Below are 15398 nucleotides of genomic sequence, written 5' to 3' on the forward strand. Positions count from 1 at the left end.
CCAAACACCTTTCTTGATATTGCAGTCCAAAAACCAATCCATCATGCAACTGAGGGATAAAGGGGAGAACACTAGATCTTGAGAACCAGGAAGTGAAATGGGCAAGATGCAGGAGAACTGTACTAGGTTAACATCATTCAGGCTATACAGTGAAAAGCAATAATAGATAGGTCTTCCTTTCTTCCTCTTAGAATATATTCTTGTACTAAACTTGATATTCCTTCCTTTCCTCCTGTTTGTACCTTTTTTTTGCTGTGTTTTTCCCCCCCCCCACCAATGTCAGCACCCCTAACCTTGTCCTCCTAATTCTTAAACTTGTATGGCCCCTTTGAAGAGTACATAGTAGCTCGCTGTTCTATACTTTGTTCCTACTGTAACCTTTGCCTGCTTTACTTGCGTTCCTTGTCCCATTGCCACCTTTACTAGCAGTGTCATATGCCATGTTTGATTTGGAAGCTCTCTAGAACAGAGAGATGGTTCCTGCTCTTATTTCAGATGGCATCCAAAATGCTGTTCTGTAGGAATAAATCTAATGTGAACTCTTCATCTTAAACTCAGAAATCAAACTTCTCCAGTAAGCAGATGCCTAACAAACCTAGCTCTAAACATAACTTTCAGCTTTGAGTAATTCCGCCTGTCCTAACTGGAAAACAGATCTCATGCAGTGTTTCTCTAGGGCCCGTGTCCATCAGCTGTCTTTATCTTATACTAAAGCATTTTCTTGTCACAGTGCATTAATGCAAAGAAATCCTAATACAAGCACGAGCACAACTATTTTTGACTGCTGTAGTATGTCCTAAAAGTGTTGCTCTTATGGCATTGGAACACTTATTTTCCCCTCTGTTCAGACTTATTATGCCATAAGTTTATAAACATCTTCTTTTTGTCTTCCAGAATTCCTAGAAGGAGGTGTTGGGCATGTTGAAATGTTGTTTCGGTGCAACTATTTAGCATTAGTGGGTGGAGGAAAAAAACCGAAATACCCGCCTAACAAAGGTATGGTACTGAGCACTTAGACTTTTATAAAGGGATCCCTGATCCCTGGGGTCTAACCACAAGCAGCTCAGACACATACGTACATGCATACATACATATTTTTTTTTAAATATTTTTTTTTAATGGTGTTCTGAAGTGTGGTGTGCACCTGATCTAAAATGTTACAGTATCTAGGTTTATTTCTACCACTTAAAGTGAATGCCTATAACATGAAAGCAGTGACGACCCCATACAGTTCTGATAAAATGTATACCATGTTCAGCCACTTCTACTAATTACTCAAGAGTGAAGGACTGACTGCTTTACACAAGGTGCTGAGGTGCACTGCCTCTGTCTTAATGCTTTTTCTCTTTATATAAATGTTAGCTTTTTTTGTATTGCATTCTGTATCTATACCACCCTATCTTTGGCTTGCTGGCTAAGCAGGTGTGCTAAGGCTAAGCAAACATGATGTAGCAATGGTATGCTTCAGTACAAAGTTGTTCACTACTGCCTGAGAGTAAGTTCAGTGGTGATACCTTGCTGCTTGGAATTATAGAGATAAAAGTAACCATCCAGTGCTGAAGGTCCAGGTTCATTATAAAACTAGGACTGATATTCAGTGAATATTTCAAACTGGAAAACACTTGTACCAGTTTGGGAAAGTGACAGGAAGAAATCTTGAGCACCAAATTCTGTAGAAATATAAAATCAGTTTGTCTTGCTGGGAAATTTGTGGGAGAACTTAAACTATAGAGGAGGTTCGGACTGTATCTCAGGGTGGTGAAGCAACCAAAGGTTTATTTTTAGTTTTTATTTCCCCCACTCCCCTAATTCAGATTGTGATGCAGGAGTTATCTCATAGGCGGTGGAAAGTCAGGGCTAACAGGGCTTTGCCATCCCCCCCCTCCCCACCATGCGGGGCAGTGAGTAGGGCTGCAAGGCAGCCCGGCTGCGGGTTCTGGGCAGCTGCAGCAGGGGTGCGGGAAGGGTGTGCACACAGCCAGGATTGTAGTGTATGGATCACTAGCTACCCAGCATGGCAGGCAAGTGTCAATCAATTGTGAAAGGGAAGGGGGGGGCTCAGATTGAGGCCCCCATGGTGAGGGAAGGAGTGGGGCAGGGGCTGGGGTGAATGAGGTCCTGGCCAGGCTGGGTGGTGGGACAGTTGGAGCCTGGGTGGCTCCTCCTGGGTGCAGGAGGGCTCCTGCCACTGTGTGCACCTCAGCAGAGGCCCAGGAGGCATGTGCCCTCACCCAATCTGTGCTGGGTTCTGCATGCCACTGCAGCTGCCCCAGGAACAGTGTGACCCTACATACCTGCCACCGCTGGTCTAGGCTGTGCCCCCTGCCTGCCTGGTGGCAGGAAGCACATGGCATTGTGGGGCTTACAAGGCGCAGAGCCCAGTATACAGAGGCAGCTATCTCCACCCCATACACAGATTGGGAGGCCTCTCAGGCCTCTGCTGGGGTGTGCAGTGGCAGGAGCCCTTCCCCCCCCTCCTGCCCCCCCCCCCCATGGACAAGCCACCCAGGCTCCAATTTTTGTCCCATCACCTGGCCCAGCCTGTGCCCCACTCCCTCCCTCACTGCTGAGGTCTCGATCTGCCCTTCCCGTCCCCCACAGACTTACCTGCTGGGGTGGGGTGCACATGTGCTCAGCCCCCCACAATAATTTTTTCTCCCTCCACTTATGGGTTACCTCAAGATGCCTGGATTTCTGCATGCCCCCCACTGCCCCCAGCATCTGGTTCTGAAAACCCATCATCTTTTATGTGCAGCCCCAAAAAATCTAATTCATCCAATACCCAAGTTTTTTATTGTGAAGTTGTTCATTACTGATTACATTGGTTTCTGAGCATAAAATATCTTGTTTTATCAAAAATCACTGGTGTGCCAATGGGATTTTTCTGCCGTTTTAGTGATGATCTGGGATGATCTGAAAAAGAAGACTGTCATTGAAATAGAATTTTCTACAGAAGTCAAAGCAGTTAAATTGCGAAGAGATAGGTAGGTGTGATATGAAAACTCATACCAAACGCATGACTGACTTGCAGTGCATATAATTGTTTGTAAAATTCTCAGCTGTTCTTGGAAAGAAACTCTTAAAGTCCTATGTTGGCAATTAAACTGATCTAAACTTGGGCTTTGGACAAGCGTGAAGGACAGTGCATCACATCTAAAGTATGCTGGACTTTGACACCCTAAGGGGGAGGTGTTCTCATGTGGCAATTTCTGGTGTTTTCTACTTTGGCTCTGTACAGGAGAGTGTTAAAGGAGTTCCTGCTGCCTCCTGTATGGGAAGAACATGTTCTAGCATCTAAACAGCTGGAACCAATTTGCTTTGTTAGATGTCACAGCTGTGGGTTGAAGCAGTCTTGCAGGACTCTTGGTTACTGCTGCTCAGGAGGGTGGGAGTTTATAGAGCAAAACAAAATTTGCCTTTTATAGGCAGAAACAGCTGTAGAAATGAACTAATTATATTAGTACTTGAAACGTATCCCCACTTCTCTACTGTCCTGGTCTTGATTGAGAAGACATTAGTATTTTTGTTTTTTCTGTTGCAGGATTGTGGTAGTCTTGGACTCTATGATAAAGGTTTTTACATTCACACACAATCCCCACCAGCTGCACGTCTTTGAAACTTGCTACAACCCTAAAGGTTAGTTGTATACTTAACTACTTTCCTGCCCCCATATTATTTTGCCCTTATTAATCTTGTCTCCCACTTGACGCTACTTAGAACTCAACTTATGAGCTAAGTGTGTGCTTTTAATGCTAAATGCAAGCCAGGGGTTGTTCTAAAGCATTATGGTATAAGACACCTTTTCATTGACTCTGCTTTGCCATAAGCTTAACTTCTCAAAACAAGATGGGAGTAGCACTTTTTTTCATGCAAAACTAGTGAAGTTACAAATATGTGCTCTGTAAACTGTTGTCATTCTGGGTTGGAAACAAACAAGCCAGGATGAGATTAAGTTACCAGTTATTAATAGTATTCCAGTCTTTAGTCTTTTAATTAATAAGACTGGTATTGTCTGTAGCTTGCTTGCTTTCTCTCCCCGTTTTGAAGCAGTAATTACTCTTTAAATTGCTGCTGAGCTTTCTTAGATCAAATGCATCCTATCCCTTGTGTATGAATATTAAATTGGTATTGACTCAGGGAGGATACGAGAGAAATCTTTTGACTAGTATGCTAGTAGTACATCTGCCATATAGTTGGTGTTAACTACAGTAGGTTGGTCACCAGATCCAGTGGCTTACATTCAGAAGAGGTGTGATGGTCCCATTTCAGTAAATAGTTTGGAGCTTGAGGGAGCCAAAAAAAATTGAATGTTAACTTGCAACATCTTAAAGTTCAGCTTTTGGCCATCAGTCTTTATTACGTGGCTGAACTTCAGTCCTGCACTTCTGTAAATCCTCTCCCAAATTCATTGTTGTTCTGAAAATATTTCTGCTATGCCAACTCTCAGCAAAGCGAAACCTTCCCAGACTTTTATATAATTCTTATTCAGACCTGTAAAGTTGGGGGTGGGGGGGTGGGGTTGTTTTCTTAACTTTTGAAAATGTCCAGCTTATTGGACAGATGTGAACTAGCTTGTTTGTACTTTTGAATAAGCTGCTGTCTCAGAGTTCAAGTTGATGTGTTAACTCACTACATCCATTTAAAAAGAAAAATCCAAGCATCAACCCCCTGCATTACACTTTTGGCTGGATAATTACTTTGGGATGGCGGCAACCATCAAATGCTCTTGGATTAGTCTTAAGAAATCCTGTCCTTATTTATTCAAGCTCATTCATGTTTAAGGCTTTGAAAATAAATTGCCCTCTCTCTTTCTCCAGGCCTTTGTGTCCTTTGTCCAAATAGTAATAATTCCCTCCTTGCATTCCCTGGAACACATACTGGGCATGTGCAGATAGTGGATCTGGCTAACACAGAAAAGCCTCCTGTAGACATACCAGCTCATGAAGGAGTTTTGAGCTGTATAGCTTTAAACCTTCAGGGAACAAGAATTGCAACAGCATCAGAAAAAGTAAGGAAATCCTTTAAATGTTCTATTATATGTGGCTATTGTTAGAATGTAGTGTAGAGTCCTAGTGTTAAATACATGGATGTTGTCACTAATGACTGGAAGACTAAAGTTGTGATGAACCTAGGTTCTGAGGTGGGCACAATTTCTGCATAATCTTTGCTATGGGCTCAGCATGATGGGATACTTAACAGGAGTCTGGTACTGGCATAATTCAGTACTTTACTTCATTTGCCACTAACACAACTGACTTGCTCAAATCCCTGGTCTTTGGCTATCTAGAATGCTTGCTGCATAGCTTAACTCTTTTCTTCTAATGATATTATTTGGGATCTTTAAGGGCTTTGGATTTCTTATTTTTATTTATTTATTTATTTATTTTACTGAGACACCAAAGACTGAGGCTTTTAGACTCATCTACTTCACATGTCCCATTCTTCTGTCACTTCTCCCCACTCCCAGTTTGAATATCTGTGTGTGTGTGTGGTGGGGGGGTTCAAGCTAAACTTTGTTGCTAGATGGGAATATTTTCTTACAGGTCAGTCAGCAGCTGTACTGGCTAATTCTTTCTGGCTGCTTCATCTTTTTTTTAAGCTCCAGACCCAGGAACCTAATCCACTTCTGTTTTGCTGAAATTAAGTAGTTTCTCTCTTTTCCTCCCTCCCCCCAGTTCTCTCAGCTAAAAATATGAAATTGGAAATATTTTTCAAGATTCCATGGGGGGGATGGGAAACCTTTGCAGAATTAACAGCACTGCCCCCTCCCACTCCCCAGTCTTTTGCACTGTAAAGAAAATGTTTTTGTAATGCAAATCTATTTCTGAGCCCTTAATGCAGGAGTACGGGACCAGAGGATTAGAAGTCTGGTTTGTGGTGTGGCTCTTCTACTACAATGATGCTCTCACAATCGGAATAACATTGCTGGACAGTGGTTAGTTAAAAATGCCACTGTTCAGTTAACATCTAGACCAGGATTTGGCAGTGTTTTGGGCAGAGTGCTAAAAACACGCACAACCCATCTTGTAAGATGTTGGCATGCCGGGGCAGACGGCAGGGGAGTTGCAAGGGGTCCGATCCTTGTTGTGGCAGTTCAGCCCCAGCCCCTCCCCCAAGGCATGCATGCCAAGCAGGGGTGGGGCACAGGCCAGGGGTCACCTACCCCTGTTCTACACCAAAAGCAGGTGTTTTTGGATGTTTAGTTTATTTTGTATTTTTAATAGCATGGTTTTCATGTAATAAATAGGACATACATGTGAAACTTGAAGTCCTTTTGAAAATCCCACCTTCTGAAGTCAATCCATTACTTAAATAGGGAGAAATAGATATTGACTCTTCCCCATGCAGTGTACATCAAGGAAGGACTTCAAGATTACGTAACTCATTTTTTCTTAGGCTCGGAGGCCCCATATTTAGGGTCCTTCAGGTAGGATTTTTTCATCACAGATGACAGTGGGAATTGTGCTCTAGGGTACAAACCTTGGGGAGCCTAGGCTTCTGTATTTCATAAACTGTGTCCTTCTTCCCTTAGTCAGCTCCACTGTTTGTTCCCGTTTGTGGGCTGCGGTATTCTTAAGCTTTTGCTACTTTTCTGAAAGGCAGTGTGGAAAGACTGCAAAGCAGAGTGCTTGGCAAGAGGCCCATCTATTGTCACAAACGTGTGGAGAAAGCAGGTTGGCAAAGAGCAGCCTGCTGAGGAGTTCTACTTTTAGAAAGGTGGGAGGTGACGCCAGATATTTTCTGTGTTCTCTGCTGCCCTCCTCTCCCTCCTTCATGGAAGTAAATTAGTCAGGCTAGTTGTACTCCATTCACTACTTCTTCAGGAGATATTGGATGTTCATTAATGTGGATATACAGCTGGTATGCAGGCCTTTCATTCTTAAATTTTTAGGATCTGCCAAGATTAACAAGACCCACTTCCTAAAGGACAAGAGAATGTCCCTTTGCCTTTTTTATAGTTATTGGTGGGCGAGAAGTGCTTTTTTTTTTTTTTTAATTGAGACTGGACTGGACTCATTTTTGCCATGTCTAACATATCACTTTAAATGGCAACGTAAGAGAGCCGTGACTGGTCCAGAAATTGAGGGGGCAAGAATTTCTTAGGGTGACTCTTACTGGACCAACATAGTTGATCCACTTAAAGATCTCACCCTAAACCTCTTTGCTTCTCACCCTTAATAAATAGTGTATGCCTCTAAGGTAAGACCACACATAGGAGCCTGGCTGTCCTAAGCTAACGCGGTAGGCAAAAATCTGAAGCTACAGTGCACGTGGATGGTGGTGGTGGTATTATGTGTGGGGTAACGTATGCACTCCTGCACTTCTGTCTCATTGCTTACAACAGTAGCTGGACTTTTAAATTGTTATTGACCCCACGTTTTTATCTAGAGGTGCACCGATATATTGGTGCTGATCCAATATTGGACCAATGTAAAGGAAATAGGCTTTTTTTTTTTTTTTTTTTTTTTTCCTGATGTGGCCAATAAATGCTCTGTGCATGCGTGCAGCCTCGGTGCAGCACACAGGCAGTGAGGAGCACAGCCTGGCAGCTTGAAGAGATGCATCTAGGTGGCAAGTCGGTTGTGATGGAAGGTGGTGGGGAGGGAAGGGGCATGGGGTTGGCAGATCAAAGCCCCCATGGTGAGGGAGTGTTCCTGGGGTGAGGCACAAGATAGAGCCGCAGCTTGTTCAGGGGAGGGAGGAGTGGCTCCTGCTGCTGTGTGCACCCCAAGAGGGCATATGGGGGGGTGCCTCCAGATCTGTGGGGGGCAGGGGGAGCTGAGGCTGCACCAGGCTCTTCCTGGTGGGGGGGGGGCTGGGCTGGGAGGTGGGGTTTGGGGGAGCTATACCCCGTAGACTCCCTCCCAGCACTGCTGCTGCCTGCTCTGAGTGCAGCCCACAGTGGTAGCCCACCCTCACCCCACATGCAGATCTGGGGGCACATGCCCCCCATGGTGTGTGCCACGGCTCTGTCTGGCACCTGGCCTTGCCCTGGCCCCACTCTCCCTCACCATGGGGGCCTCTACCTGTTGCCTTCCCCCTCCTCTTCCACTATAACAGATTTACTATCTGGACACTGCTCTTCAAGCTGCCGGACCGATTTATGCCTCCTAAAAATTGGCTATCTGTATCGGCCCAAAACATTTCTATTGGTGCACCCCACGTTATCCTGACTTCACCGAGTGAAACAGGTACTTCAGGTACCAAGTGCTGTTTATTGTACTTTTAAAGTTTAATTTTGAGACTAAATCAAACCTCACCATGAACACAGTATTCTGAGATGGAGCAGTTTGAGAGCCTTAGTAAGCAAGCCATACTAATGCTGTGCGCGCAGCTACAACAGCCTGATGGTAGCTGGTGTGAGGATCGTTGGCTTGTTTTAAGGATTTTTTCTGGCAGTGACACAAAGTTGTAACTTGTCTTGCTCTATGCTGGCTGTCCTTGCTCAAACTGAGGAACTTGCAGAATAGTGAGCAATGATGGGAAATGCTGAGCATGAGGAAACAAGATTGGAATAATGTTTGCAGAGCTTATAGAGGGGGAGGGAGGCAAAATCAACTCTAGCTGGTTGAGCAAGCTCTTGCAACCTATTTTAGTCCTGATGCTAATTTTTATCTAAACCATAACACTAAAGTGTTTGCAACGTCAAAAAAAATCCAACTTCTCTTTCAGATCTCTTAACATTAGACTTTAATAAAAGTTACCTAGTTTATCTTAATGCAAACAGTTATTAATTGACTGACACAAGTGGGTGTTTGGGTTAAATATTAGTGCTTAAAATTATTTTTAATATTGGTGTTCAGGAGGCTGGGTGGTATTGCAAATACAGGAAAGGCCAAAGGCTCTTTCCATGTTGGCTAATAAACCACTTCATTACTTTTTTCAAGGGGACCCTTATAAGAATATTTGATACTTCATCAGGGCATTTAATCCAGGAACTACGAAGAGGATCACAAGCAGCCAATATTTACTGGTAAGTTTAACTTCCCTTCTCCATTCTTTGAATGACAGAGCATGTATTAGGGCTGTGCGAAGCTTTGGTCCCTGATTTGATTCAGTGGCCGAATCTCCGAATCCAAATTAAATTGGGAGACCCTTCTTAATCTCTCCGAATCAAATCGGAACCCTCCAAATCAATTCAGACACAGACCTAGCTTTTAAATGTTTTTTCTACATACATCAAGGTAGCAGGTGGCTCATGAAGGCAGCAGGTGGATCTGCTGAGGAGTATGCCGGGGGGGCCTGGCTCTGCAACTGGTGCCTCCTGGGGGGGGGGGGGGGGGGCGAGGCACCAGTCACTGAGCTGGTGGGGAGGGGGGTGTGGGGAGCCCCCCAGCCTCTACTGGGTGGACCCGGAAGTGGATCAGAAGTACTTCTAGTCCAGTTCCGGGTTTGCCACCGAGCATGCGGGGGAGCCCCCCCTGCGCTCCTGTGTGACGTTCCCTCCACCTCAGCATCGCAGCATTCACGATCTGTGCCTGGTACCTCAAGGTATATGGAAAAAACATTTAAAGCTGTGTCTATAGCTGAATCGCTGATTCTCCGAATCTGCATCAAACCTTCAGACTCGGATTTGGCCGAATTGAATCGGGGAACAGTGATTCAAATCAAACTACTGTCCCTGATTCAGACTAAATCCAAATCAAACACAGCTCATTTCGCACACCCCTAGTGTGTATGCATACTTTCTCTGAGATCTGTGCCGTTGGGCAGAATGGAACCAGATGAGGCATGCATCAACCGATGCATCTCCATTAAATCCAAAGATGTGATTCTCCCACTTTACTCAACATTGGTGCAGCCGCAGCTGGAGTATTGCATCCAGTTCTGGGTGCTGCACTTCAGCAAGGACATGCTAAAGCTTGGGAGGGTCTAGAGAAGGGCCACCCGCATGATCAGGGACTTGCATGGCAAGCCATATGAGGAGAGGCTGAGGGATCTCAGACTCTTCAGCCTAAAGAAAAGAAGGCTGTGAGGGGACCTGATTGTGACTTACTGCTATATTGGAGGCATACATTGGGGGCTTGGTGAACAACTGTTCACCAGGGCACCCTTGGGGAAAACTAGAAACAATGGCCACAAACTCCTGGAAGATAGTTTCAGGCTGAACATCAGGAAAAACTGCTTTACCACTATGGTGTCCAGACTATGGAACAAGCTCTCCCCAGAGGTGGTGCAATCATCTACCCTAGAGGTCTTCAAGAGAAGACTGGACTGTCACCTGGCTGGGGTAGTCTGACCCCAGATGTCTTTTCTGCTCGTGCAGGGGGCTGGACCCGATAATCCTTCAGGGTCCCTTCCAGCCCTATGGTTCTATCTGAAGATTCCCTGTATGGTCCTTTGTCAAAGATACGGCTGGGATTTGGTTGCCTAAACTACTCTCCAGCCTCTTAAAAGCACAGCTAGAGGAATGAAGTGGGACTTCCCTTGCAATTGCAGGTGAAACATTTAAAAGTGTTCTTGACCTTATGTTAGAAATGCTGTTGTTCAAGGAGTCCTCTTTCCAGTCTGCTACAGTGTTGACTTTGGTCAGAGCCGAATAAACTAGTTCTTCAGTTCAGGGGCACACTAGCAGCAGTCAGTTTTGATAGATTTGTTCCATGTATTCTGTACCTCAGTGCTGCAGTTCACCGTCTGTCTAAAATGGGGAGCAGGAGGTAGGTGGGAAGACTGGCAATTTTTTCCTTGATGCATTCACCTTATACTTAAAAGAAGAATCACAGTATAGTCAAACTGTTGCCAAATGTGATGTATGACTTGATTTAAGAAGCAACTGCAGTTTTTTTTGGCTTTCCACTATAGCATTAACTTCAACCAGGATGCTTCCCTAATCTGTGTATCAAGTGACCATGGCACAGTGCATATTTTTGCTGCAGAAGACCCCAAAAGAAACAAGCAGTCAAGGTACAAGTTTGTTCATTTTGTAGTGTGCTGTGGGGGGTGGGGTGGGAAACAGGTTCAATTCTAATTGGTACCAAAACTAATGCTCTTTAATGAATTCAGTACTTAGTCAGACCAGTACCTGTCAAGAGCTTGGAAAAGTTGAAGATTGGCACACTGCATGAATATGAAATAGGAAGCAGCTTAAAGCTGTAAGAGATGCTATTACTGTAGTAGGTAAATATCTTCCACCTTTAAAGAGGAAGAAGGTCCAGCAGGGACCTTACCACAGCCAGCAATGCTATGTGGATCTTGGGCAGAAGGGTTGAAGGCTTCTAATGCATCAAATCTTTGGTTGTGATGCACAGGTGGCCCTGCTAGTGATGGTTTCTAGAAGGCTGTTCTGCTAGTGTTTTAAAGCTTTTGTATATCTGTTTCTCTTTTCAGTACTGCACCTATTTAGGCAACAACCTGTACAGCTTTTTCTTTCTGAGAAATGATCATCTGACTTAACTGAAAGGTGGCAAATTGTGTTTCCAGTCCTTGAAGTGAGGTTACCAGGCCCAAAGCAGTCACATGTCTGACTAGCACCAGCAGACTGCTACATCCATATGACATGATCAAACATGTCTGCAGTTTTGAATGAGCTGTGGTCTCTGCCCTGACAATTGGAGCTGATATCAAAATGAGTGGATATACTGATTTTATTTTTTCTTTTCTTTTTAGTTTGGCTTCAGCCAGTTTCCTCCCCAAATACTTCAGTTCTAAATGGAGTTTTTCCAAGTTTCAGGTTCCCTCGGGCTCTCCATGCATTTGTGCCTTTGGAACAGAGCCAAATGCTGTCATAGGTAAGTCTTTTGGGTGGGCATCCAGCTTGGGGATGTCTGGTTTGAAGTTTTAAAGTCCAGCCTTTGAGCCCTGCCCCGCAACTTCCAGCAATAACCAAGTTCCAGCTGTAGAGGTAGGGCAGGGTGGCATGTTAACCTAACTGGTTCAGAGAGGCAAGAGCTTTCATAAGTGACAGTCTGCTTTCTCAAAGCATCTTGTTAAGTTGTTGCCTACAAAAGTTCTTCCCTTCCTGAACCAACTAAGGCAGGACAGCACCTTTTAGACTGATTTCAGACTAATGTGGCTAACCACCCCTCTACTCGTATCTAGCTCTAAAGGGGTAAGGATGTCCGGACAAGAAACCGGAGCCTTGATCTGTCCTGAAACTGTGGAGAGGTCACTGTGGAGGGCTGCAAGGAGTGAGAAGAGTCTGTACTCCTAGGCAGGAAAAGTGAGCAAGAAAAGCTTTGAGACCGCCCAGGCGATTTGGACTGATAATAGTATCAGTGGTACCTAGAAGACACTGAGCAGAAGGTGTTGACCTCTCTCAGTTTTGGATCAAGCCAGCATACCTTGGGAAAAGTAACTTGCTTCACGCTGCCTGGTTAACCAGTGCTCTTGGCTTGAGAAATGTTTCCTGAAAAATGCACACTGAAGTAAGTGTATAGAACTCTTGAACCATAGGATTTAAAGGATTCTTTTCCTTCCCCAGCAATATGTGCAGACGGTAGCTACTACAAATTCTTATTCAACCAAAAAGGGGAATGCTCAAGGGACGTCTACGCTCAGTTTCTAGAAATGACTGATGACAAGCTCTGACTGAACTGAAGGAAGTGCCTAGGTCAAAGGTACTACCTTGGCTATTCTGCATCTATGGAAGGACAGTATATGAATGTCCAGTAATGATCAAGATGTGTAGCAGATCTCTACTGAGAAGCCTGGTCCACCATGATCAGAAAACACTGATATAGAGGACTAAGTAATGTTAAGACTCATTTTTCTTCGAATTTTCAATATTGAATTTTTTTTTGTTACTGTCAACTCCAACTCTCAAGAAGTGGCTTTCAACAGCTCGTGCCTATTGGGTTTCTGTAGTTAAACTGTGAAATTACCTTAGAGTTAGGATGAGTGCCTGCCACATCACAATAGCAGAGGGGGGTTGTACAAACTTCAGGACTGACTTGGATAAAAGATATGAAAATTGAAGAACTGGGGCATCACATCACTTCTACTGAGGCTCTGGGGGATGGGAAATAATTCCTAAATACTAGGTGACTAGGATGGCTATACCAGCAACTTGCCATAAAACAGAACTAGTCTTTCTCCTGTCAAACCTTGTGATGGGTGAGGTGGGGGGAATGATGCATATGGCTATGGTTTTAAACTGCATCTGATCTAGAGTAGGGTTTAATGGTGGTGGTCTTGTGTACACAGACTGCTAGTCATGTGTACACATTGATATTGGTTAAGTTGAATAAACTGTCAGCACTAATAAGTCAGAGGTGCCAAACTGCATGTTAGACACCGGCACATCTAGGTGCTGCTGACCTAACTAACCACTACTCAGTGCATGAAGCAAACTGGATAGGATACCGTGGCAAACGAAGCTGACGTGTTCTGAATGTGGGAGATTCCGTCTATAATGAAACACAACCATTCCAGGCAGAACTCGAGTACTGCTGTGACAATTGCTTCTAAAATATCAGTTGTCTCTGTGCTTCAATGGGAAGACTTGACAGGCCAACATGGTCTGAATTAAGTGACGTGAACTACACTTACGATAATGGCTCTAAACCTGCAAACATTGTAAGTGCTGCATTCTAAATGGTGTTGGCCTTGGGGTAAATAAAACAACCCAAACTGCTCTCATGTGACTTAGCCAGGAGGAAAAGTAATGTTTCTATGAGGGGCAAATGTTCCTTTTTTTTTCCTTTTGAAATAAGGCACAAAAATATTGGTAACTGAAACACAAGCGCTCAATTACTAGCACTAAATACAAGACATTTTAATAAGCTCCCTCTTTTGAGATTTAATTTCACAGATACTTCAAATTTTGAAGTCCTAGTTCACTCTTAAGATTTAGCTACAAGTTATCTAAATTTGGCAAGTTTCTTTAGTGTCATGTAATAAAAATACTAAGGATTAACTTTTATGCAGATTTTGATGTCAAGTTTGCATGTTGCTTTTACGTGTATTTAATCATGGAAACTACTTGTTTTGCACATTTATTTGTAATGTTTTCTTTTAAATAAAAGTAACTAATTTTGCTGTATCTGTTTTAAGGTTAGCAGTGAATTTTTTTGAGCTCTTGGCCAAAGATCCAGTTTCCATAAGCTCTGTTTAAACATTGGGAATAAACTTGCCTCTGAATAGCTGTATTGTGGTGGTTACTGGAAAAAGGAATGCAAGACGCTAGAGAACAGCCATGGGCTGACTTGTTTTGCAGGATGGGCACACCTGTGGTAAAAAAAGCCTATACCTTTAAGCTCCAGGTAAAACAGTTATGCCTGCCACAATTTTTAGAGCACTTCTTATGCACCACTTATGTAATACAGCAGGGATAATGAAGCTTTTGACCCTGTTATCTCTGTACTTGGGAGAGTGGGATGGGATGGGATGGGCTGGGGTGGGGGGGCTTGAGTGACTTCAAATTTTGGGTTTTTTTCATGTTAATACTTGGCTTAGCAGTGTTGTCTTGCTGTTGGTGAAGGGCTAAGGCTAGATGCAGTTCTGTGGAACTCTAAACAAGTGCTACATCAAATAGGGCGAGTCTATACAAGATGCTTAATGTGCAGAAGATATTCTACTGCACATTAGTATGGCTGGCAAACTGTTAATGCACTGTAGGTCTGGTCTACTGTGCATTAGTGTCAAAAAGCATTAATCTGTGCCAATGCACAGTAGCGCTGACTTACAGTGCACTAAGTTAGTACCTGTTATTACAGGTTCTAAACTTAATGTGCCATAATTGTGGGGCATTCATGACCATGTAGATGAGCCCATACTGGCTGATTTAGCAGTAGCAATATGTGCTGGTTAGAGGTGCACTGATGCATTGGTCCCATATTGGACTGGCACCAATATAAGGAAAAGTGAGAGTAATGGCAATTGGCTTTTTTTGGCTGATTATAGCCAATAAATGCCCTGTGCGTGCGTGCAGCCAAAATGTAGCATGCAGGCGGCCAGGAGTACAGCATGTGGAGAGCAGCCGGGTCCAGCTGGTAAGTCTGTGGGGGGAGGAATGGGGGGGGGTGTGAGGGGAACAGATCACGGCCTCTGCAGTGAGGGAGGGAGTGCCAGATTCTGCCCAGGCACGGTGGGGGAGGGCACAGGACAGTCAAGTGACTCATCTGGGGGGGGCTCCTGCTGCTGCACACCTCCCTGGGGGAGGCATGGGGGCCATGCACACCCTCTTCCCTCCTTCCCCTCTTCTTTCCCCCCCAGACCTGCATGCAGGGTGAGGGCAGGCTGCTGCTGGGGTGGGGCAGCACTGAGCTCTTCCCAGTGTGGGGCTAGATTGGGCTGTGCTTGGTGGGTGGTGGTGGCACTGGGAGTGGGGGGCTGCAACCACCCCAAAATTTGCCATAGCCCCTTCCCAGCACCATCACCTGCCCCAAGCACAGTGCTGCCCTGGCCCCAGCCCACAGCGGCAGCCTGCCCCTGCCCTGCATGCAGACCTGGGAGCCCAG

At 44.6% G+C, this 15398-nt stretch overlaps 1 protein-coding gene across 1 annotated transcript in view; it reads left to right on the plus strand.

Annotated features, from left to right (window-relative positions):
* The window catches only part of WDR45B (WD repeat domain 45B), a 27362-nt gene extending 13078 nt beyond the window's left edge, over positions 1-14284 (plus strand). Inside the window, exons 4-11 of the mRNA XM_025210165.1 lie at positions 895-996; positions 2897-2984; positions 3542-3636; positions 4818-5008; positions 8889-8974; positions 10804-10905; positions 11608-11729; positions 12422-14284. Coding sequence (XP_025065950.1) covers positions 895-996; positions 2897-2984; positions 3542-3636; positions 4818-5008; positions 8889-8974; positions 10804-10905; positions 11608-11729; positions 12422-12528 — 893 coding nt within the window. The 3' untranslated portion in view covers positions 12529-14284. The remainder of the gene's footprint in view (positions 1-894; positions 997-2896; positions 2985-3541; positions 3637-4817; positions 5009-8888; positions 8975-10803; positions 10906-11607; positions 11730-12421) is intronic.
* The last annotated feature ends 1114 nt before the right edge of the window (positions 14285-15398 follow it).

This window comes from Alligator sinensis, unplaced genomic scaffold (genome assembly GCF_000455745.1).
Source record: "Alligator sinensis unplaced genomic scaffold, ASM45574v1 scaffold694_1, whole genome shotgun sequence".
Taxonomy (NCBI): domain Eukaryota; kingdom Metazoa; phylum Chordata; order Crocodylia; family Alligatoridae; genus Alligator; species Alligator sinensis.